Source organism: Somniosus microcephalus, chromosome 5 (genome assembly GCF_052327205.1).
Source record: "Somniosus microcephalus isolate GS21.2 chromosome 5, FLI_Smic_1.0, whole genome shotgun sequence".
Classification (NCBI taxonomy): Eukaryota; Metazoa; Chordata; class Chondrichthyes; order Squaliformes; family Somniosidae; genus Somniosus; species Somniosus microcephalus.
Genome location: NC_140991.1, coordinates 247,121,315 through 247,146,513, shown reverse-complemented (window position 1 = coordinate 247,146,513; position 25,199 = coordinate 247,121,315). Strand labels below are relative to the sequence as shown.

General features: G+C 46.0%; 1 protein-coding gene across 2 annotated transcripts in view; it reads left to right on the top strand.

The window, feature by feature from the left end:
• The window catches only part of LOC147117641 (phosphatase and actin regulator 1-like), a 698,578-nt gene that overhangs the window by 555,593 nt on the left and 117,786 nt on the right, over positions 1–25,199 (top strand). For both annotated transcript variants that reach the window (XM_085988804.1, XM_085988803.1), the window contains one exon: positions 21,769–21,824. In XM_085988804.1, the coding sequence (XP_085844930.1) occupies positions 21,769–21,824 (56 nt within the window). The remainder of the gene's footprint in view (positions 1–21,768; positions 21,825–25,199) is intronic.

Below are 25,199 nucleotides of genomic sequence, written 5' to 3'. Positions count from 1 at the left end.
ACTCACTACTCAGATAACGATAAGAGTGTAGAGTATTGGGTAACTTTAGTACTCCCAGCACAGAGATTTGACCGTAATGAGCATCAGAGCATCGGAGCTTTAAAGGCCGATTTTAACTCTGCCTGCCCGGTAGAAAGTGGGCGGGCGGGCAATTAAAATGGCAACCGTGACTTACCGCCAACGATCCCACTGCTTTCTATCTATCTACGGTTGCAAACTTAACCTGGTATTTTGAGCAGGCAAGTGGGATACTGCCTGAAAGCAGTAACTATGGAAACCTCCGATGATGTCATTAGGACTCGACTGCAATTTTAACCCAAGGCTTGCACGGGGAAACCGTCGTAGCTTCCCCACTTTCCTTGTAGGTCAGAAAACCTTGCACCTTCCCTACAGGGGGTTTCATTACTCCTCCCCATCCACCTCCCCTAACTGCAATGTTCTCCTGACCTCCCTCTCAATCACTGACCTGAGTGCTGAGCACCATTCCTTCAGGTGCCCGGTGACAGCGCCCGAAATCCTCCTCCCGCCCGCCAGGAGTTAAAATATCCCAGGCTTCATGATGCAGAGGACCGGACAGTTTTCTGCCCACCTCAGCTCCCGCCCACAAGACTCCCACCAGCAGTTAAAATTGGCCCTTTAATGTTTTAGCCCTGTCACCAAACTGCTCCTATCTATCCAAAATACGTGGGTTGGCCGGACGCCGTTGGGGGCGGGACTGAAACCCAACAACCAGCAGTCCCGCCCCCAGTGCGCCCCATTGACAAAATCCAGCCCATAGAATCATAGTCATAGAGTTATAACGGCACAGAAGGAGGCCATTCAGCCCATCGAGTCCCTGCCGGCTCTCTGTAGAGCAATCCAGTCAGTCCCATTCCCCTGCTCTATCCCCCTAGCCCTGCAAGTTTATTTCCCTCAAGTGCCTATCCAGTCTCCCCTTGAAAACATTGAGAGTCTCCGCTTCCACCACTTCTGTTGGCAGTGAGTTCCAGGTCCTCACCACTCGCTGAAAAAAAAGCTTTTCCTCATGTCCCCCCTGTATCTCTTGCCCAAAACCTTAAATCTGTGTCCCCTAGTCCTTGTACAGTCAACTAATGGGAACAGCATTTCCCCATCTAGCCTATCCAAACCCATCATAATCTTGTACACCTCTATCAAATCACCCCTCAACCTCCTTTGCTCTAATGAAAACAAATCCTGCTTCTCCAACCTGTCCTTGTAGCTAAGATCCCCCATCCCCAGAACCATTCTGGTAAATCTCCTCTGCACCCTCTCAAGGGCCTTCACATCCTTCCTAAAGTGTGGTGGCCAGAACTGGACGCAGTACTCCAGTTGTGGCCTAACCAGTGCTTTATAAAGATTCAGCATAACTTCTCTACTTTTGTACTCAGTACCTCTATTTATGAAGCCCAAGATCCCATATGCTTTGCTAACCACTCTCTCAATATGTCCTGCCACCTTCAGGGACCTATGCACATTAACTCCCAGGTCCCTCTGTCCCTGCACACTCTTTAAAACTGTGCCATTAAGTGTATATTGCTTCTCCCTGTTCCTTCTGCCAAAATGCATCACGTCACACTTCTCTGTATTAACTTCCATCTGCCACTTGTCTGTCAATTCTGCTAGCCTTTCTATGTCGTGTTGCAGTTGATTGGTATCATCCTCACTGTTTGCCATACCCCCAAGTTTGGTGTTATCGGCAAATTTAGAAATTCTACTCTGTATTCCAATATCCAGGTCATTTATTTATATATCAAAAAAGCAGTGGCCCCAGCACTGACCCTTGGGGAACACCACTGTCTACCATCCTCCAGTCTGAAAAACAGCCATTTACCACAGCTCGCTGTTTTCTGTCCTTAAGCCAATTCCTTATCCAAGCTGCCACTGACCCACCTATTCCATGAGCCTCAATTTTGTTAACCAGCCTTCTATGTGGTACTTTGTCAAATGCCTTCCTAAAATCCATGTAGACAGCATCCATTGCATTCCCTTCATCAAACAGTGGCAAGTGTTTTCATAAGGGAAATACTGATCCAGTTTTTTCCACTGGTCAGCAAGATGATGAGGGCACAAATTTAAGATAATCTCAAAAAGAACTAGAGGTTAGAAACATTTATTTGTTTAGAAGGTGGTTAGAATGTGGAATTCTCTTTCACAAATCATTGTTAAAGCAGAGTCCAAAAATTATTTTAAAAGTTGCTTGAAGAAGAGGAATTTTAAAGGACATGAAGAGCAAGTAAGATGCAGGGTTGCTCATGAAAAAAACCACCAGCACAGATATGATGAGTCAAGTGGCTTGTTTCTGTACTGAAACATTCTGGCCCCGATTTTTAATTCCGGGCTAGTTTTCAGTCAGTGAGTGATGTTGTGAGTTAGAAACTCACCCACTGCTCCAGAAATTTATCTCCTGGACCTCATTTAAATCCTGCTGGCCAACTTCCCACCTGTTGCAGGTGGGAAGTTGGTGGGAAGCGGCGGAAAATTGTACAGCCCAAAGGCCACCACCAACAGCAGGTAACTGATGGGATCAACTGCTAGGTCATCCCATGATCAGGAGGAGGGGCAAGTTCACAGGATTAAAGGCCTAAGTTTTCCTTGTAGGACCCGGAAGAGCACTTCTGCTCCTCCTTGCCCCACAAGGAAAATAAAACAAGATTTAAAACTTGCCTTGTCCCAGTCCTCTATGCCACTTGCATGGCCTGGTGGCAAACTCATTGTCGTTTCCCACTCAGGCTGCCTAGTAAAAATTGGCAGTTGACCTGATGCATTGGGTGGGTGTCCTTGCCATGTACTCAGGAAAGCAGGTGAAAATCTGAACCTCGCAGCTGCTGGCGGCTCAAGGCCTGGTAAGTAACTTAGGCGAGTTTAACTGCCTACCTGCCCAGTTTCTGCAGGTCTGATAGGGATTTCAGTCAGACTGGCCTCTCAGTTCATATTGAGGTGCTGTGATTAGTTTAATATACGCCCTCTCATTAAAGTTTTCAGGAACTCATTATTTTTATAGTTACTGACAGTAGAACAGAGAATGGCATCACAGCAGGACATTACAAAATGTCAGTCAAACAACAACTTGTACATTTTAGTTCTTATAGGGGCAAGGTTCATAGTTGACCACAGGATTCTGGTGTTAGTGAGGTTCACAGTAAATTACCAGTGTGGGCTAGAATAGCCTATGTATAATTATAGGCCAATTTGACATCCTCAAGGTCATTCCAAAACACTTCACAGCCAATTAATTGCTTTTGAAGTGCAGTTACTGTTATATAGGCAAACACAGCATCAAATTTGCACAAAGCAAGGTCCCATATACAACAAATGAATGAATGACCAGCCAATCTGTTTTTTTGGTGGTGTTGCTTGAGGGAGGAATGTTGCATTTCCTGTGTTTCACCTCTCTGGAAAATAAAAACCCAAATTCCACTGTGAGAAAAGAAGCTAAGGCCTTGAAATTGGGTTGGTAGTGCTGGCGCTGAGCGCCTAAAGAGACCTAGAATTGGGGCGAAGCGCTATGTTGGGGCGGACGCTATGAAGATAGCGCCAACTCAGATATTGACTATACATTTAGCGCCTGCGCTAAGTGTTTGCGCGCGCCCGCGAGCGCAAGCAGCTCATGACGTCATTTCGGTGTGCAACGCCTTTTAGGAGCGCCTGAGCGCATATTGGGTGGCGCCCGGAGCCTTAGCGCCCAGCGCTATTAGTGACAGTTCGAGGGAGGGCTAACAGGCCCTTCTCGGAGTAGGGGGGCGCTATTTAAAGGGGACAGCTCTACTGCAGAATCTTCTGCCACTTGGCCTGCTCATTGCGCTCGCTGCTAGAGAGAGTTGGCAAGCTAATATGGAGCGGAGTTCTGGGATTTGAGCTTTACAGTACTTGGTACCTTCAACCCTGTCCAAAGCACTTGCGCCACTACACCTAAAAGCCTTTTGACCAACTGGCATCGGAATGGGAGCTTGTTTGGAGGGCGACGGACCTCATCTGCACTCTGTGCAGCAGTCATGATGACCTGCCTTGCCCTGCGGGGAGACAGTGGCCGAACTTGTCTATCCCCCCTGCGTTGCTCCATGCCGCTTGGTCCGGCAACTGGTTCATCCTCAGAGCCACCCCCCCTCCCCTCGAGGGGACTACTATCCCCAGTCTGCAGATGTCTCCGCTCCCCGGATTCTGCAACGGCTGGTCCGGATTCCTCCTGGTCCTCGCCTCCGGTGGCACTGACACTGGCAGCTTCAGCGTGTTGAGCCCGAGTTGGTGCTGCTTCATCTGAAAATGGGAGGTGGAAGAGTGGCTTTAGCAAAAGGACAGGTTTGCTGAAAGGCATGCCAGATTGCGGCAAGGCTCTGACATGGCTGCACACTGAGGATGCATGCTGGCGGGGGGACCAAGTGGAAGGCAACAGGTGGAAAATGTGAGAGTCTTACCCTCGCTGTCGGTAATGGGGTCGGCAGATGCAGTGGTCACAGGACCAGACAGACGTCCTCCAAGTATCTGGCGCACTCTCTCCTCCAGATCCGTGAGAGTGACCACATGTGCAGGTCCGCCACCGGTTCGACGCTGCTCCTTTCTAATCTGTGCCATCTTGGACTGCAGGGGAAAGAAGGGGAGGTCTGTTACATGAGGCCTTGAGACCTCATCGCATGCCCCCCATGGTGCAAGAGCCCTTACATGAGGCCTTGAGATATCTGTCCATGTGTGTGGCCAGAAAGGGCCATGGGTGCATACTGACAGATGGCCATTGGCGCATCATTGCAGCAGGGTGCCCGAAGTCAGCTGCAGATGGAGGGAAGCACAAGTTTGGTAAACCATCACTCACCCTAACGATCTGTGTGAGGTCATTGAATTTCTTCCTGCACTGAACAGGGGTCCTGGTCGCCATGCTGCTGGAATTCACCCTCACAGCAATCTCCCTCCAAGATCGTCGATAAGCCTTCTGATTTGGCCTCTTGCCATTATCTGGATACAGGACTTCTCGACGGTGTTCAACTGCAGCCACCAAGTGGTCCAGAGCCTCAGTGCTGAAGCGCTCTGCTTTCTGCCTACCCTTCTCCATAATGCACAAGTTTCTAACGCCAGACAAGGGCGAGCGCCGAATCTGAGGCCTTCAGGGCGTTGGGTGTTTAAGCTCAGTCTGACTGACCCGCCCCTTTAAGAGCTGGCCGGCGCCTGTAGGTCTCGTGCTTTCCCGTAATTGAGTTCACCTGCGCTGCGCCCGTCCGCATCGATATTGAGTAGCGCCTGACCTTTTGCGCCTTAAGAGCACCGTGCAACGGCTGATTTAGCGCCTCAACCCCCTTTGGGGGCGATGCAACCCAATATCGCGCCAGGCGGCGATAAGTTTCGTCTGGCTATAAACTTAGCGCATCGCCAGTTCTAACGCCTCAAGTGCGGCTATACCCAATTTCTAGGCCTAAGAATTTACAAATAATAACTGTAAGGTGCACATGGCAAAAAAAAATTCCCCAGCATTTTATACTGTTTAACCCTGACAGCAATAGGGCGAACTTCAATAACAGATGGAAAATAGTAAGCTCTGTGCATGGTTTCCCAGCTCCCAGCAGGCGAGACCCTCAATCCCAGGCATTCACAATCCAAAAATTTACCCCAATGTTTTGAGTTGATGACAGCTCAAGAAAGTGACTGGGCAATCTGAGATAGGAGATTGGTTTTATAGCTTTAAGTGTCATTTTAAGGTTCTTTGCCTCACAGAGGGTAAATGGGAGGAATCGCACCTAGAAAGCGTGAAAATGAGCTGATCAAGAAAACACAAACATTCAATCACAAATACAGTAAAGCCTTTTCCAGTGTCCAGCACCACTGGGACATTGTGTGGCTCCATAGAAGAAAAGCTCCTTTATATCAATTACATCCAGTTGGTGTTTTGATTTATTGTTTAGAGTATCTATTATGAAATCAGTGCACAATTTTTAAAATGATTCATTCTGCAGTAACAGCAACATATTTTATGTTTTGCAGCAAGTCTTATTAGTAAAGATTTCCTGTGACAAGGTTAATGAAGCCCCCTGGGCAATTAGAATTTTATAGATAGTAAGGCACACAGACATTGAAAATTTGCCCTATTACAATCTCTTCAAAAGATAAACAATCCTCAATTTGTGTTAAGCATATTGTTAATGAACTAATTAATAATGAACAGACCTGTTTTGTAGTTAAAGGTTAAGACTATCAGTCAGTAAAACAGATGATTTTAATCTTGCATTTAAACATGTGAACACTTTTTACTAGACAAGATAATCATAGAACTTCAGTACAAAAGAAGCCCATTCAGCAAACAAGCTCTTTAACTGGAGTTATCCTTGGCACCCTCCTATTTCTCATCTACATGCTGCCCCTCAGTGACATCATCTGAAAACACATCAGGTTCCACATGAACGCTAACGACACCGAGCGCTACCTCACCACCAACTCTCTCAACCACTCCACTATCTCTAAATTGTCAAATTGCTTGTCCGACATCCAGTACTGGATGAGCAGGAATTTCTTCCAACTCAACATTGGGAAGACTGAAGCCATTGTCTTCGGTCCCCAGCACAAACTCTGTTCCCTAGCCATCGACTCCAGCCCTCTCCCTTACAACTGTCTGAGGCTGAACCAGACTGTTTGCCACCTTGGTCACGTATTTGACCCCGAGGTGAGCTTCTGACCACATATCCACGGCATCACTTAGACTGCCTACTTTCACCTCCGTAACATTGGCCGACTCCGTCCCTATCTCAGCTCATCTGCTTCTGAAACCCTCATCCATGCCTTTGTTACCTCTAGACTTGACTATTGCAACACACTCCTGTCCGGCCTCCCATCTTCCACCCTCCATAAACTTAAGCTCATCCAAAACTCTGCTGCCCGTATCCTAACTCGCACCAAGTCCCATTCACCCATCACCCCTGTGCGCACTGACCTACATCAGCTCCCAGTCTGGCAATGCCTTGATTTTAAAATTCTCATCCTTGTTTTCAAATCCCTCCATGGCTTCGCTTCTCCCTATCTCTGTAACCTCTTCCAGCCCTACAACCCTCTGAGATCTCTGTGGTCCTCCAATTCTAGCCTCTTGCACATCCCCGATTTTAATCATTCCACCATTGGTGCCAGTGACTTCAGCTGCCGAGGCTCTAAACTCTGGAATTCCCTCCATAAACGTCTCCGCCTCACTACCTCTCTTTCCTCCTTTAAGATGGTCCATAAAACCTACCTCTTTGACCAAGCTTTTGGTCACCTGCCCTAATATCTGCCCTAGTATGTGGCTCGGTGTCAAATTTTGTTTGGTAACGCTCCTGTGAAGCGCCTTGGGACATTTTACTGTACTATGTTAAAGGTGCTACATAAATACAAGCTGTTGTTGTTGTTGTTAGCTACTCTAGCCCTATTTACCTGCTCTTTCCCCACGTACTTTTATATTCTTTTCGAATGCTTATACTGTATACAAATTCATGACATGCACCTGCTCTATTTGAACAGGAGCTCAGAAGTCTGCTGGATATTGTAAGACTAGACTTCCAGCTGATGATAACAATGAAAGTGGAGTTCAACCTATTTTTAGTGATTGAAATAATCTTGATTCAATTCAATTTCCCTTGCATGCAGATGGCAGGGAGTGAATTGAGGACTTTTGTTCAAAATCAGCTGCAGATAATGTGGCAATGATTGTGTAATGGAAAGAATCCCAGTACCATATCCACCACATGAACTAATGCAGTGAGCTGTGGGATAGATTTCCATGGGTACCTATTTACATCAACCTAAGATAAAAGACCTGCTGCTGTGGAGCTTTGATTGAATCTTGCCTTCCATTGCTTACACGGTTTAACTAAAATTAACAGTTGATTTGAATCAACTCGTATTTGCACAAATATGGGGAAAGTTTTCTATACATATATTTCTGAATTTTTAGTGATAGTAAAATCCATTGTTTAACATCTTTATAGAATCATAGAATGATACAAACAGAAGAAGGCCATTCAGCCCATCGTGCCTGTGCCGGTTCTTTGGTAGAGCTATCCAATTAGTCCCACTCCCCCGCTTTTTCCCCATAGCAGTGTATTTTTTTCCCCTTTTAATCCAATTCTCTTTGCTATTGGATCTGCTTCCACCATCCTTGCAGACAGTGTATTCCAGACCATAAAAACGTGCTGCAAACAATTATTTCTCCTCATCTCACCTCTGGTTCTTTTGCCAATTGCCTTAAATTTGTGTCTTCTGGTTACCAACCATCCTGCCAGTGGTAACAGTTTCTCCATAAGTACTTTCCCAAAACTGTTCATGATTTTGAACTCCTCTATCAAATCTCCTCTTAACCTTCTCAGTTCCAAGGAGAACAACCCCAGCTTCTCCAGTCTCTTCATATAACTGAAGTTCTTCATCCCCCATTCTAGCAAATCTCTTCTGCACCCTTCTGCCTTAACATCCTTCTTAAAGTGTGTTGCCCAAAATTGAACACAACACTCCAGCTGAGGCCTAACCGGTGTTTATCTCCATTTTGGTTCTTAATCGGCCCCACCCTTCCTTTGACTACTCTTTTACTATTTACGAGTTTAACAAAGACTTTTGGGTCCCCTTTTATGTTAGCCGCTAATCTATTCTCATACTCTCTCTTTGTCCCTCTTATTCTCTTTCTCTGATCTCCTCTGTACTTCCTATATTCAGCTTGGTTCTCTAATGTATTATTAACCTTGCACTTGTCATAAGCCTTCTTTTTCTGTCTCATTTTAACCTCTATATCTTTAGTCATCCAGGGAGCTCTAGCTTTGGATGAACTTCCTTTCCCCCTCATAGGAACTTTGAAGACCTCCCATTGTTCAGTTACTGTTTTGCCTACCAATTTTTGATTCCAATCCACCTGGGCCGTTTTCCCTTTTTAACTCACTGAAATTAGCCATCCTCCAGTTAAGTATTTTTACATTTGATTATTCCTTATCCTTTTCCATAACCTTTCTAAACCTGATGATATTGTGATCATTGTTCCCCAAATGCTCTCCCACTGAAACTTGCTCCACTTGCCCCACTTCATTCCCCAAAACTAGATCCAGCACTGCTTCCTTCCTTGTTGGGCTGGAAACATACTGATCAAGAAAGTTCTCTTGTACACATTTCAGGAATTCCTCCCCCTTTGTCCTTTGTACTGTAACTATCTCAGTCTATATTAGGATAAATTGAAGTCCCCCATTAGCATTACTCTGTAGTTCTTGCATCTTTCTGTAGTTTGTCTGCAAATTTTCTCCTTTATTTCTCTCCCATTTTTTGGTGGCCTATAGTATAAACCCAGTAGCGTAATAACTCCTCTATTATTCCTTAATTCTAACCAAATAGACTCTGTCTTTGACCCCTCAACTACATCATCCTTCTCCAGTGCTATAATAGTTTCTTTGATCAATACTGCCACCTCACCCCCTCCTTTATTTCCATCCCTATCTTTCCTGATTACCTTGTAGCCAGGAATATTAAGTTCCCAATCCTCCCCTTCTTTGAGCCAGGTCTCTGTTATTGCCACTTTATCATAGTCCCACGTGGCAACTTGTGCCTGAAGCTCACCAACCTATTTTCCATGCTACGTGCATTTATGTACATGCACTTCAAACTCATCTTAGACTGCCTCACATTTTCCCCCTGTCTGATCCCTCCTATTTATGAACTCTTCTTTTCCCTAGTGCTATTTGTCTCTCCCAGTCATCTGTGAAGGTTGTTTCTCCTTTCCAATGTTTCATCCTGATAGAATCATAGAAAGTTACAGCACGGAAGGAGGCCATTTCGGCCCATCGTGTCTGCGCCGGCCATCAAAGAGCTATCCAACCTAATCCCACTTCCCAACTCTTGGTCCATAGCCCTGCAGGTTAGAACATCCCAAGTGCACATCCAAGTACTTTTTAAATGTGGTTAAGGTTCGTGCCTCTACCACCCTTTCAGGCAGTGAGTTCCAGTCCCCCACAACCCTCTGGGTGAAGAAATTTCCCCTCAAATTCCCTCTAAACCTTCCACCAATTACTTTAAATCTGTGCCCCCTTGGTTTTGACCCCTCTGCTAAGGGAAATAGGTCCTTTCTATCCACTTTATCTATGCCCCTCATAATTTTATGCACCTCAATAAGGTCTCCTTTCAGCCTCCTCTGTTCCAAGGAAAACAGACCCAGCCTATCCAGTCTTTCCTCATAGCTAAGATTCTCTACTCCCGGCAACATCCTTGTAAATCTCCTCTGTACCCTCTCTATGCAGTCACATCTTTTCGGTAATGTGGTGACCAGAAATGCACACAGTACTCTAACTGAGGCCTAACTAGTGTTTTACACAGTTGAAGCATAACCCCCCTGCTCTTGTATTCTATGCCACAGCTAATAAAGGCAAGCATTCCGTATGTCTTCTTAACCACCTTATCTATCTGGCCTGCTACCTTCAGGGATCTGTGGACATATACTCCAAGGTCCCTTTGTTCCTCTACACTACTCAGTGTCCTACCATTTAATGTGTATTCTCTTTCCTTGTTAGCCCTCCCCAAATGCATTACCTCACACTTCTCCGGATTGAATTCCATCAGCAAACTTCTTAATCATACCCCCTATATTCAAGTCTAGATCATTGATATATACCACAAAAAGCAAGGGACCTAGTACTGAGCCCTGCGGAACCCCACTAGAAACAGCCTCCCAGTCACAAAAACACCCATCAACCATTACCCTCTGCTTCCTGTCTCCGAGCCAGTTTTGAATCCAACTGGATTCCATGGGCTTTTAACTTTGTGAGCTGATGTTCATCCCCCAGCCAAATTAGTTTAATTCCTACCCCACAACACTAGTTAACCTTCCCGTAAGGACATTAGTACCAGCTCAGTTGAGGTGCATCCCGTCTACCTTGAACAGGTCCCTCCTGCCTCAGAATTGATTCCAATGCCCCAGGAACCTGAAGTCCTCCCTCCTGCACCATCTTTCCAGCCATGCGTTAACCTGTCTTATCATACTGTTGATATGCTCACTGGCTTGTGGAACTGGGAGTAATCCAGAGATTACTAACTTTGAGTTCCTGCTCTTTAATTTCCTCCTGAGCTCCTGAAACTCTGCCTGCAGGACCTCAACCCTTTTCCTTCCTATGTCATTTGTTCTCACATGGACCACGACTTCTGGCTTTTCCCCTTCCCACCCCCCCCCCCCCCCCCACCCCCAAAATGCTCTGCACCCTCGGAGTAACGTCCTTTACCCTGGCACCATGGAGGCAACAAACCATGGAGGACTCACGTCGGCGGTTGCTGAAACACCTGTCTCTCCACCTGACTATCATATCCCCTGTGACCACTGCACTGTGCCCCCCTGTGCAGCCATTTGCCTGACAGTGTTGTGGATGTGCCCTGGACTGCACTCCCCGAGGTGTCGACACCCTCACCGGTATTTAGCATTGAAAACCAGTTTGAGAGTGCCACACTTCCGGAAGATTTCTGCACTGCCTGCCTCTTCCTACCCTACCAGATGGCCACCCACTTGAACTCTCTAGCTGCAGGGTGACCACCTCCTGAAACATGCGTTCTAGGAAATTCTCAGCTTCCCGTATTCCCTGCAGTGACTTCAGCCGCTCCTCAAGCTAGAAACCCTGAGCTTGAGTTCGAGCAGCTGGAGGCACTTCCTGCACACGTGGTGATCCAGGACATTTGAAGTGTCCTTTAGTTCCCACATGGCATAAGAATTGCAGGCAACGGGACTCAGCTGTCCAATCATTTTGCTTAAATGTCTATCTACTTATGTTATATATATATTTTTTTAGTTTAGTATCCCCTTACACCTATTCATTATTGTTCAGGTTAAAGTGTGCACCTCCATTCATGTGAAATTCTGCACCTCCATGAAATTGTGTAACTTTATTCAAGTTAAATTGTGCTCTTGGTTTATGTGAAATTGACTTGAAATTGTCTGCTTTGTATTAATTGAAATTGTGCTACACTGTTCATATGTTGAAATGCATATCCATTCATGTGAAATTGTGCACTTTAACGTACATGAAATTGTGTAGCTCAATTTAAGTCAGTATGGCAGGTTAGATCGGTAAAAGAAGCAAAGCTGTTTGTTGCATATTCAGATAAAAATAGCCCCGCTGGATGAATGAAAAGAAAGAAAGAGCTTGCATTTATAGATTACCTTTCATGTCCTGAGGAAGTCCGAAAGTGCTTCACAGCCAATGAATTACTTTTAAAGCTTAGTCACTGCTATAATGTAAGGATAACTGGCAGTCAATTTGTGGACAGCAAGGTCCCACAAAAGCAGTGCTGTTAATTCAGGGATAAATGTTGTCCGAGACACTGGGAGAACTCCTTTGTTCTGTGTCAAATAGTGCTATGGGACTTAAGAGGGCAGATGGGGCCTCAGTTTAAGTCTCATCCGAAGGACGGCACCTCCGACAGTGCAGCACCCTCTCAGTACTGCACTAAAGTGTCAGCCGAGATTCGTATGCTCAAGTCTCTGGAGTGGGGCTTAAAGCATCAAATTTCTGACTCGGAGGCAAGAGTGCTACCGATGAAAGTTAATTCATATACATTTTAAAAATTGTGGTCCTTCAAACAAGATGGCTGCTGTGGAACATGGAAAAAATGTCACACTGGGTGCAGTAGGGGGTGCTGTTCTGACTTGGGGGCTGAGGCACAGGGTGAGTAGCAGGAGCTTTATTCTAAATATGGATGTGCTGTACCTGATCTGACACTGGTTGCAAAAATGGGATTCGTTCCATTCCCCAGTATAATACCATCAGCTTGATGCAGGCAAAATTCAAAAGACAAGTCTGTTGTCAGAAATAAGTACCATAAAAGGTGTGCGCTGGCTGATGGCCCACTTCAGTTATCTTGAGTCCTCTTTCTGAAGGGGAGACAACTTGGCAGTTGCAGCAAGTAGCAATATTTTGATTTTGGGATTTGACTATTTCTTTGCTTTTTTTTTGCATTCAGTATTGATACCTTCTTACAGCTGCATGCCATCTCCTATGCAGTGTTTTCTAATGGAATTATAATTGTTTGGAGCTTAAATAGAACCTATGATATCCCACTGGGTATCCCTCTCGATGTGCATATTCTGGCAGAGGAAGATGAGAATCAGTGAATGCACATCATGCAGGTGTGTTTATATCTTAGGACTCAAGAAATATAGACAGGGCAAGGCAATCGTACCTGGACACGTACATGCAAATCTGGATACAGAGCCTGGGTAACCTTCAGACACACCCCTTAAGTTTTTCTGCAACTTAGTGGGGTAGGCATAAGAAGTGACTACCCCTCCCGCCTGCATAGTTCTGTCCTGGCTTGTTCATGTAACAAGCCAGGAAAGAACTATGCAGTTTCCTTCAGTCAGACCTTGTAACCCCTTAGATAGCAGGTTTGTCAAGGTGTCTGCTATAGAATCATAGAAAGTTACAGCACGGAAGGAGGCCATTTCAGCCCACCGTGTCCGCGCCGGCCAACAAAGAGCTATCCATCCTAATCCCACTTCCCAGCTACTAGTCCTTAGCCCTGCAGGTTAGAGCATCCCAAGTGCACATCCAAGTACTTTTTAAATGTGGTTAGGATTCCTGCCTCTACCACCCTTTCAGGCAATGAGTTCCAGACCTCCACAACCCTCTGGGTGAAGAAATTTCCCCTCAAATCCCCTCTAAACCTTCCACCAATTACTTTAAATCTGTGCCCCCTTGGTTTTGACCCCTCTGCTAAGGGAAATAGGTCCTTTCTATCCACTTTATCTATACCCCTCATAATTTTATACACCTCGATAAGGTCTCCCCTCAGCCTCCTCTGTTCCAAGGAAAACAGACCCAGCCTATCCAGTCTTTCCTCATAGCTAAGATTCTCTACTCCCGGCAACATCCTTGTAAATCTCCTCTGTATCCTCTCGAGTGCAATCACATCTTTCCTGTAATGTGGTGACCAGAACTGCACACAGTACTCTAGCTGAGGCCTAACTAGTATTTTATACAGTTGAAGCATAACCCCCCCCTGCGCTTGTATTCTATGCCACGGCTAATAAAGGCAAGCATTCCGTATGCCTTCTTAACCACCTACTTGTGCTGCTACCTTCATGGATCTGTGGACATGCACTCCAAGGTCCCTTTGTTCCTCTACACTATTCAGTGTCCTACCATTTAATGTGTATTCCCTTTCCTTTTTAGCCCTCCCCAAATGCATTACCTCACACTTATCCGGATTGAATTCCATTTGCCACTGTTCTGCCCACCTGACCAATTTATTGATATCTTCCTGCAGTCTACAGATTCCTTCTTCAGTATCAACCACACAGCCGATTTTAGTATCATCTGCAAACTTCTTAATCATACCCCCTATATTCAAGTCAAGATCGTTGATATATACCACAAAAAGCAAGGGACCTAGTACTGAGCCCTGCGGGACCCCACTGGAAACAGCCTTCCAGTCACAAAAACACCCATCAACCATTACCCTCTGCTTCCTGTCTCCGAGCCAGTTTTGAATCCAACTTGACATTTTGCCCTTGGATCCCATGGGCTTTTAACTTCATGACCAGCCTGCCATGTGGAACCTTATCAAAAACTTTGCTAAAGTCCATATACACTACATCAAATGCACTACCCTCATCTACCCTCCTTGTTACTTCCTCAAAAAATTCAATCAAGCTTGTCAGACACGACCTTCCCTTAACAAATCTGTGCTGACTATCCTTGATTAATCCGTGTCTTTCTAAATGAAGATTTATCCTGTGCTTCAGAATTCTTTCCAATAATTTTCCCACCACCGAGGTTAGGCTGACTGGCCTGTAATTACTCGGTCTATCCTTTTCTCCCTTTTTAATAAGGGTACCACATTAGCAGTCCTCCAGTCCTCCGGCACCACACCTGAAGCCAGAGAGGATTGAAAAATGATGGTCAGGGCCTCTGCCATTTCCGCTTTTGCTTCGCTTAACAGCCTGGGATACATTTCATCCGGGCCTGGGGATTTATCCACTTTTAAAGCTGCTAAACCCCTCAATACTTCCTCTCTCACTTTGTTTATTTCATCTAATATTTCACACTCCTCCCCCCCGACAGCAATGTCTGCTTTGCCCCTCTCCTTTGTGGAAACAGACGCAAAGTATTCATTCAGAACCCTACCGACGTCTCCTGCCTCCACACACAGATTACCCTCATGATCTCTAATAGGCCCCACCCTTTCTTTAGTGATCCTCTTCCTCTTAATATATTTATAAAACATCTTTGGGTTTTCCTTGATTTTACTTGCCAAGAATTTTTCATGCTCTCTCTTTGCTTTCCTAATATCATTTTTAATTGCACCCCTGCACTTTCTGTACTCCTCTAAAGATTCTGGAGTATTTAGCCCTCGGCATCTGTCATAGACTCTTTCGCACTATCAGGATATTAAAGCACAGGCATAGCTAAGATTCTCTGTGACTTTTACATCTTAGTCCTGCAAAAGAGCATTGCCACCAGTGTAGAAGAGATGTCTACAGGAGCAACCAGTCACCAAGAGTCTTAGGTCAAGCTTTATTGGACCACAGCCTAGACATTAGGGGGAAATTTTAATCCCAAAAAACGGGTGAGTTGGTGGCGGGTGGGCAGTTAAAGTGGTAAAAAACAGAATCCCGACTCCAACCCACCCGCTTCTGGTTTTAACAGAGGCAGGACGGGCGTCGGGCAGCCAACCCGCTCCCAGGAGGCGGGTCATTCATTTAAATATTATAATGAGGCTGGCCAACCTCAGATTTAACCACCATTACAAATTCAACTCTAGCTGGTCGGGTTTCGCAGGCCTCGGGGAGCCCACCAGCTAAAGTAAGGCGAGGCCTGCTGGCTCCACGAGGTAAATGACTTTGCACTGACCTGCTGGATCCAGCGTCTCTGCCTCACCCACCACTGTGATTGGAGACCCCCCCCCAACGAGGCCTCGGATCATCTTCCCGGACTACCCCTGCCCCCGATGCTCCTGCCCCCCCCGATGCTCCGGCCCCGATCCTTCCCCCCTGCCCCCGATGCTCCGGCCCCGATCCTTCCCCATCCCCCCGATACGCCGGCCCCGATCCTTCCCCCTGATGCTCCCGCCCCCACCCCCCCCCCCCCCATGCTCCGGCTCCGATCCTTCCCCCCCCCCCCGCCCCCGAAGCTCCAGCCCCGATCCTTCCCCCCCGCCCCCCTGATGCTCCGGCCACGATACTTCCCCCTGCCCCCCCGATGCTCTGGCCCCGATACTTTCCCCCCGCCCCCCCCCCCGATGCTCCGGCCCCGATACTTCCCCCCCGCCCCCTCCGATGCTCCGGCCCCGATACTTCCCCCCCGCCCCCCCGATGCTCCGGCCCTGATACTTCCCCCCCGATGCTCCGGCTCTGATACTTCCCCCCCGCCGCTGCTCCGGCCCCGATACTTCCCCCCTGCACCCCCACCGATGCTCCGGCCCCGATACTTCCCCCCCGCCCCTCCGATGCTCCAGCCCCGATACTTCCCCCCCGCCCCCCCGATGCTCCGGCCCCGATCCTTCGCCGCCCCGATCCTTCCCCCCTGCCCCCCCCGATGCTCCGGCCCTGATTCTTCCCCCTCCCCAATGCTCACTCGATGCTACAGTCCCGATCCTTGCGACTTCCCTCCCCCCTCCCCATCGCAACCACTTTCCATCGTGGCCCCTCCCCTCCACATCGCGACCTCTCCCCCTCCCCATCATGACTTCTCTCCCCTTCCCCGTCACGACCTCTATAGCCCTCTCCATCAGACCCCTCCCCCTCCACATCGTGACCTCTTCCCCTCCCCATCGCAATCTCTCCCTCTCCACATTGGGACCTCTATCACCCCCTCCCCATCGTGACATCTATCCCCCTTCCCATCACGACCTCTATAGCCCTTTCCATCGCGACCTCCCTCCCCTCTCCACATCGCGGCCTCTGACATCCCTCCCGATTGCCGACCTCTGTCCCCTCTCCCAATTTCCGGGACTGTTCCCAAGGTCCCCGGTTGTGGCCTCCTGCCATTTCCCTCACAGCTACCAGCCAGGCTGCCAATTTGGCCAGTTGCCGGGCAGGAAACGGATCAAAGATACGATAATGAGGTCCTATCGTTAAGTTCGGCAGGAGCTCTGCAATCTGGCCAGGCCTTTTTCGGCTTCCCCGCACCTTCCCCACCTCCTTGTAAATATTGGGGCCAAAGTTTTTCAAAGTGCAGTTAGTCCTAATAGGCATTAATACATATCTACCAGCACTGTGAAGCCATGCAGTCAGCGACCAGATATCAGAAAATTGGACCTGTAGCCACAGGTGCCTGATTCATAACATAGGAACAGGAGTAGGCCATTCAGCCCCTCGAGCCTGCCGCACCTTTCAATCAGATCATGGCTATTCAGTGACCTAACTCCATATACCCATCTTTGCCCCATATTCCTTAATACCTTTGGTTAACAGAAATCTCTCAGTCTCAGATTTAAAATAAGCAATTGACCTAGCATCAACTGCTGTTTGCGGAAAAAAGGTCCAAGCTTCTAGCACCGTTTGCATGTTGAAATGTTTCCAATCATCACTTCTGAAAGGCCTGGCTCTAATTTTTAGGCTATGTCCCCACATCTCCACCAGTGGAAGTAGTTTCTCTCTATCATTCCCCTTAACATCTCTTGAAAAATGTAATCTTCTAGATTCCAGGGAATACAAACCTAGTTTATGTAATCTCTAGTTGGTTTTTACCTTTGGAGTCCGGGTATAATTCTGGTAAATCTACGCGGCAGTCCTTCCAAGGCCAATATATCCTTCCTAAGGTGTGGTGCCCAGAACTGCTCACAGTACTCCAGGTGAGGTCTAACCAGGGCATTGTATAGCTGCAGCATAACTTCTACCCCCTTGTATTCTAGTCCTCTAGCTATAAAGGCCAGAATTCCATTAGCTTTTTTGATTATTTTCTATACCTGTCCATGACATTTTAATGATCTATGTACCTGGACCCCCCAAGTCTCTTTAGACCTTTTTTTTATTCATTCATGGTATGTGGGGGTTGCTGGCAAAGCCAGCATTTATTGCTCATCCCTAATTGCCCTTGAGAAGGTGGTGGTGAGCCACCTTCTTGAACCACTTCAGTCTGTGAGGAAGGTATTCCCACACTGCTGTTAGGTAGGGAGTTCCAGGATTTTGACCCAGCGACTATGAAGGAATGGCGACATACTTCCAATTCAGGATGGTGTGTGACTTGGCAGGGAACTTGGAGGTGATGGTGCTCCCATGCGCCTGCTGCCCTTGTCCTTCTAGGTGGTAAAGGTCACGGGTTTGAGAGGTGCTGTCGAAGATACCTTGGCGAGTTGCTGCAGTGCGTCTTGTAGATGGTACACACTGCAGCCACGGTACGCCGGTGGTGGAGGGAGTGAATGTTTCAGATGATGGATGGGGTGCCAATCAAGCGGGCTGCTTTGTCCTGGATGGTGTTGAGCTCCTTGAGTGCATTCATCCAGGCAAGTGGGGAGTATTCCATCACACTCCTTACTTGTGTCTTGTAGATTGTAGAAAGGCTTTGGGGAGACAGGAGCAACGTTTCTGGAGGTCCCACACAGGCCGCTCGCCGGCTTTTATATGGAAGAAATATCACATGCGCGAAAATTTGAATTGGGGCTGGATCATCGGGGCAGCATCGGGTGGGGAAAGGATTGGTGCCGGAGCATCAGAGGGGGGGGGGGGACTAAGAATCAGGGACACTGAATCCAATAAATGCGTGCTATGGATCCGAATTCTGCGCCCTGTGTGTCTCAGTGAGGAATCTGCTATCTGATTGGTTGAGGAGACACGTTGTTGCTTGTCCTGTTCACACAGGTCCCAGAACTCCTATAAAGAGCGTGCGCTGCATCAGATGCCTGATGACCTTGAGTTGCTGTTCAAAAATCCGCCAAGTGTCTGTGGTTAGCTGTAAGCATAATGAACGGCAAGTGCCGTTCGTTCAGCACTGACCGTAAAATCCGAGCCAATGTAATCTCTTATTCATTGCAAGCAACTCCACAAGAGATCTATTAGTATACCCTCATAGGAAAGATGAGCTTAGGATTCCAATTCGATAATGCTTAGAATAGTAAGATTGAATTTTAAGGGGTTGGATTTTGCTGTAGAAATAATGCTGAGGCTGACAGTGCTCTCTGTTATTTACGTGGAAATTGGACAGCAACTTCTGGCGATCGCACATGTGCAGTTAAACATGGAAATCCAGCAGTTGCTGTCCATGGTGCCCTGTTCCTCCAAAAGCTTACAGAAAACAACATTTTGCCATCTGGCACTCCATTCAAATATATTGAACGGCGTGAAATTGCTGTACTTACCTCATACATGCGAATTAAACTTGCTAGAAAAAGTTAGGTCTTGTCCATTCCCATGTAAGTACCCATTTACCGGTGTGGCAAGTCTTAATTACTGCCAAACAACCTCTCTGACACTGAAAATTATCTTTTATAAGCGTGGAGTCTCATTCTGTCAAATTTTAATTATTGTTGGAGATTTAAAAAAATAAAAAATGTAATTTACTTTTTCTTTCTCTTTTATCTCTCCCTTTTAATCCAATCTTTCTTTCCCTCTCTTTATTTCACTTTCTGTACCTGATTTGACATTGAATTCACTATTCTAACTGACACTTCCTGGTTCAAACTCTGCACTGCTCATTAATGATTCTTCAATCTGATCAGTTAAGGAGATATACAGATCCCAGATGCCCTGTAAAGGGTGCTGCACTTTTTGCCTCTCTAATTTACAGTAAGTTCCAGTGCAAAACGCCATAGAAAGTCTATGGGCAAGTGTACATTTGCCGCTGAGAGCAAACTCCAGCCCAATGTCAGTGCTGAGTACTGGCTTTGGTACTCAATTTCATTAATTAATGGTTCATGGTAATAATTATCATCATCCAGAGAGGATAAAGGCACATTTTATAGGCCAAAAATTCAAACTGTTTAGGCCCCTTTCTTATTCATAATAGCACTTTTCAGTACTCAGAACCTTACCCAGGAAGCTCAGCTGATTCTTTCTCTCTGTCAGTACTCAGAACCTTACCCAGGAAGCTCAGCTGATTCTTTCTCTCTGTCAGTACTCAGAACCTTACCCAGGAAGCTCAGCTGATTCTTTCTCTCTGTCTGTACTCAGAACCTTACCCAGGAAGCTCAGCTGATTCTTTCTCTCTGTCAGTACTCAGAACCTTACCCAGGAAGCTCAGCTGATTCTTTCTCTCTGTCTGCACTCAGAACCTTACCCAGGAAGCACAGCTGATTCTTTCTCTCTGTCAGTACTCAGAACCTTACCCAGGAAGCACAGCTGATTCTTTCTCTCTGTCTGCACTCAGAACCTTACCCAGGAAGCTCAGCTGATTCTTTCTCTCTGTCAGTACTCAGAACCTTACCCAGGAAGCTCAGCTGATTCTTTCTCTCTGTCAGTACTCAGAACCTTACCCAGGAAGCTCAGCTGATTCTTTCTCTCTGTCAGTACTCAGAACCTTACCCAGGAAGCTCAGCTGATTCTTTCTCTCTGTCTGTACTCAGAACCTTACCCAGGAAGCTCAGCTGATTCTTTCTCTCTGTCAGTACTCAGAACCTTACCCAGGAAGCTCAGCTGATTCTTTCTCTCTGTCTGCACTCAGAACCTTACCCAGGAAGCACAGCTGATTCTTTCTCTCTGTCAGTACTCAGAACCTTACCCAGGAAGCACAGCTGATTCTTTCTCTCTGTCTGCACTCAGAACCTTACCCAGGAAGCTCAGCTGATTCTTTCTCTCTGTCAGTACTCAGAACCTTACCCAGGAAGCTCAGCTGATTCTTTCTCTCTGTCAGTACTCAGAACCTTACCCAGGAAGCACAGCTGATTCTTTCTCTCTGTCTGTACTCAGAACCTTACCCAGGAAGCTCAGCTGATTCTTTCTCTCTGTCTGTACTCAGAACCTTACCCAGGAAGCTCAGCTGATTCTTTCTCTCTGTCTGCACTCGGTTCTCATTTTCCCATTGTCCTTTTCCTCAAGTGCTTTGTTTCCAACCTCTCTATCTGTCTCTCTTTCTGTCTCTATTTTGCTAACTCTGCCTCTTACACTGTCTCCTTTTTTCTTTCTTTGTCTCTATTTTGCTCTCTATCTCCCTCTTGTCAACAGGATCTGAAGTATGCTAGTTATGAATTGATAGATGGATCGTACTCCATCTATATGGCACCAAAGAAAATTGAAAATTCCTCATATACTAGCAGCCTGGTGCATTTTTTCAGTATTTGGACACATTTAATCAAGAGTCATAACTATTTTATAAGTTTCAAATTCTCTTTAGAGCAAATGGCTCAAATGGGAATTTCAACTCGGTGCAGCAGAATCAGATAAATAAAAACAATATGAAAAGAACGTGTGCTTCTTTGGGTTGGTGAATATGGGGACTTCCATATAGACATGCCATCAGCATTATGAATAGTGTTTGGGGAGTATACAAAGTCAGGCAGTTTCATACACTACAGTGCCCTGTGTACAAGTTATCAGGATCGAAAAAGTCAGGAAGCAGGCGTGGGAGGAAGGAAATGATGCAAAATGAAAAGTTTGCTAGACTCCACTTTGTGAGGATAATGCAAAGATAGAGGATAGTGTGGGACTATACTTGACTTTCTTCAGACGAAAAGACAGTAGCAGACTTTGTGACAAGAATGTGTAACATTTCACTCCAGGTGCTGTGTCGTATCTTCTGGGCTGGAGTGGTAGAGTTCAATGTGCGTCTTTAGCAGCCATTTCCATCCATACAAGTTCCAGCAGAGGATAATGACAGTGTTATAGCAGACACTGCTGTGAAGTGACATGGTGCAGAGACTGATCCTGATCTTTTTTCGTAGACGATTAAGCCAGAGGCCAACTGCAGAGGAACTTGAACAAAGAAACATCCTGAAACGTAAGTAATGCTGCTACTTTATCATAATCTGTGTCAGAACAAAGTTGAGTCTTTAACGTGGTAGACATGAAGTGTCAAGCCCTGCTCCTCACTGCTTATCTAATGGCTGACTAAGGGAAAATGTGGATCTCTTTGAGGTTTGAATTTCAATTGCTGGACAAATTTGTATTTTGTCTCCTAATATCCACCCCGCACTCTAATCTGTTTCGTTCTGTAATATGAAAAAGTAAATGACTTTCACAGTGCTGTGGAAGTAATGAATACTGTAGCACCTTGAGAAAATCTGGCATTCTACAAACTTCCATCAAACCTCTGAAGAGTTGGTGAAGCAAAATCTGGCTTATATTTGAGAGCGGATGTACTGAGTTGGTGAGGAGATTCTCCTGTCAGTTGCACATATCAGAATATCGTGAGCACACTACCCACAATTTAAAATGAAATGGACAGAAATTCATGGTTTCCCAATATGTGTGGTCAGTGGGTAAGGCACCCCTGCAGCAGTTTGCATTCTGAAATTCACCTCTTTGATGTTTATTTCTAATGTCATTAATCTTTGAAGTGTTTTGTTAAAGGAACAGGTCATAGGTACGTAGCTAAAAAAAGGGAAGAGGTCCTACAAGTAGAATTTAGGGAGTTAGGAGCCAAGCTAAAAAGTAGGACCTCGAAGGTAGTAATCTCTGGATTACTACCAGTGCCACGTGCTAGTAAGAGTACAGAGAACAGGATAGTTAGGCTAAATACGTGGCTTGAGCAGTGGTGTAAGAGGGAGGGTTTTAAATTTTTGAGGCATTGGAACCAGTTTTGTGGTAGGTGTGACCTATACAAAAGGGACGGTCTACACCTGTGCAGAGATGGAACTGATGTTCTCGGGGTAATTTTTGATAAAGCAGTTCGGGAGCATTTAAACTAGTATGGCAGGGGGCTAGAAACCTATGTAGTGAAATAGAGGAAAGTGAAAGGCAGACAGAAATAAATGGTAAAAGGGTGAGGAACAAAAAACAAAGGGCCAAACTAATTCATAAAAAATGTGAGCATAAAAAAAGCCTGAGGGTTTTATACCTTAATGCGAGAAGCATCAGGAACAAGGTAGATGAATTAGCTGTGGAAATAGAGGTTAATAATTATGATCTAATTGGGATTACGGAAACATGGTTGCAGGGTGAGCAGGGCTGGGAGCTTAACATACAGGGGTATTCAGTATTTAGGAAGGATCGACAAAAAAGAAAGGGAGGAGGGGTAGCATTGCTAGTAAAAGAGGGGATAAATGCAATTGAAAAGAAGGATATTAACTCAGTTAATACAGAATCTATATGGGTGGAGCTAAGAAATAGCGAGGGGCGAAAAACATTAATAGGAGTGGTATATAGGCCTCCAAATAGTAAAATAGAGGTTAGGGAGGGCATCACGAGGGAAATTAGAGAAGCGTGCAATAAGAGCACAGCTGTCATCATAGGTGACTTTAACTTACATATAGATTGGACTAGCCTAATCAGTAAAAATAATGAGGAGGAGGAATTCCTTGAGTGTTTAAGGGATGGTTATCTGGATCAATATGTCGAGGAACCAACTCGGGAACAGGCTATATTGGACTGGGTACTGTGCAATGAGAAGGGACTAATCAGTAATCTTGTTGTACGGGGACCCTTGGGTCAGAGCGATCATAACATGATCGATTTCTCACTCGAAATGGAGAGCGAAGAAATTGACTCAGAGACTAAGGTCCTGAATTTAAACAAGGGGAATTATGATGCCATGAGACGGGAACTGAGTAGGTCTGATTGGACAACGTTCCTGGGAGGACTGGAGGTAGATAAACAATGGCAAACATTTAAAGATAGAATGACAAAATTGCAAAAATTGTTTATACCAATCTGGCATAAAAGGAAATCTAAAAAGGTGACTCAACCGTGGATAACAGGGGAAATTAGAGACAGCATAAAATCCAAAGATAGGGCGTATAAAATAGCCAAAAAAAGCGCCAGAGCGGAAGATTGGGAACAGTTTAAGATAGAGCAAAGGAGGGCAAAGGGCATGATCAAGAGGGGCAAAATAGCTTACGAAAACAAGCTGGCGGAAAATATAAAAACTAACTCCAAAAGCTTTTATAAATATATCAAAAGGAAAAGACTGGTGAAAACCAAAGTTGGTCCATTGCAGTCAGATACGGGGGAATATATAATGGGAAATAAGGAAATGGCAGATCAACTAAATGCATACTTTGGGTCAGTCTTTACGAAGGAAGACACAAAAAACCTCCCTGGGATATCGGGAAAAATAGGGACATTGGCAAAGGAGGAACTGACGCAAATCAATATCTCTAAGGATATGGTGTTAAGGAAGCTAAAGGGATTGAAGGTGGACAAATCCCCAGGGCCTGATAACATGCATCCTAGGGTACTGAAGGAGGTGGCCCTAGAGATAGCGGATGCACTAAGGATGATTTTTCAGAATTCATTAGACTCGGGAACAGTGCCGATGGATTGGAGGGTAGCTAACGTTACCCCACTATTCAAAAAGGGGGGTAGGGAAAAAGCAGGTAATTACAGACCTGTAAGCCTTACATCAGTTGTGGGCAAAATGCTGGAGTCCATCATTAAGGATGAAATAGCGGAGCACTTAGCAAATGGGGACAGGATAGGACAGAGTCAACATGGATTTACAAAGGGTAAATCGTGCTTGACTAATCTATTGGAATTTTTTGAGGGAGTAACTGGTAGAATAGATGGGGGAGAGCCAGTAGATGTGGTGTACCTGGACTTCCAAAAGGCCTTCGATAAGGTCCCACATAAAAGATTAGCATGGAAAATTGAGGCTCATGGGATAAAGGGGAAAGTTTTGGCGTGGATAGGGAACTGGCTGTCAGATAGAAAACAGAGAGTTGGAATAAACGGCTCATTTTCTGAATGGCAGGCAGTAACAAGTGGGGTACCACAGGGATCTGTCCTGGGCCCCCAGCTGTTCACAATTTACATTAATGACCTGGATCAGGGAGTCGGATGCAGCATTTCCAAATTTGCAGACGACACTAAACTAGGAGGGGGGGTGGGCTCAGAGGAAGAGACCAGGAAGCTCCAGAGCGATTTGGACAGACTGGGCGATTGGGCGGATAAATGGCAGATGCACTATAATGTGGACAAGTGCGAAGTTATCCACCTTGGGTGCAGGAACGGGAGGGCAAATTATTATTTAAATGGCAATAGATTGGGAGAGGGGGAAGTACAGAGAGACCTGGGTGTTCTTGTACACCAGTCACTGAAGGCGAGCATGCAGGTGCAACAGGCGGTCAAGAAGGCAAACGGTATGCTGGCCTTCATAGCAAAAGGGTTAGAATACAGGAACAGGGATACCTTGCTGCAGCTGTACAGGGCACTGGTG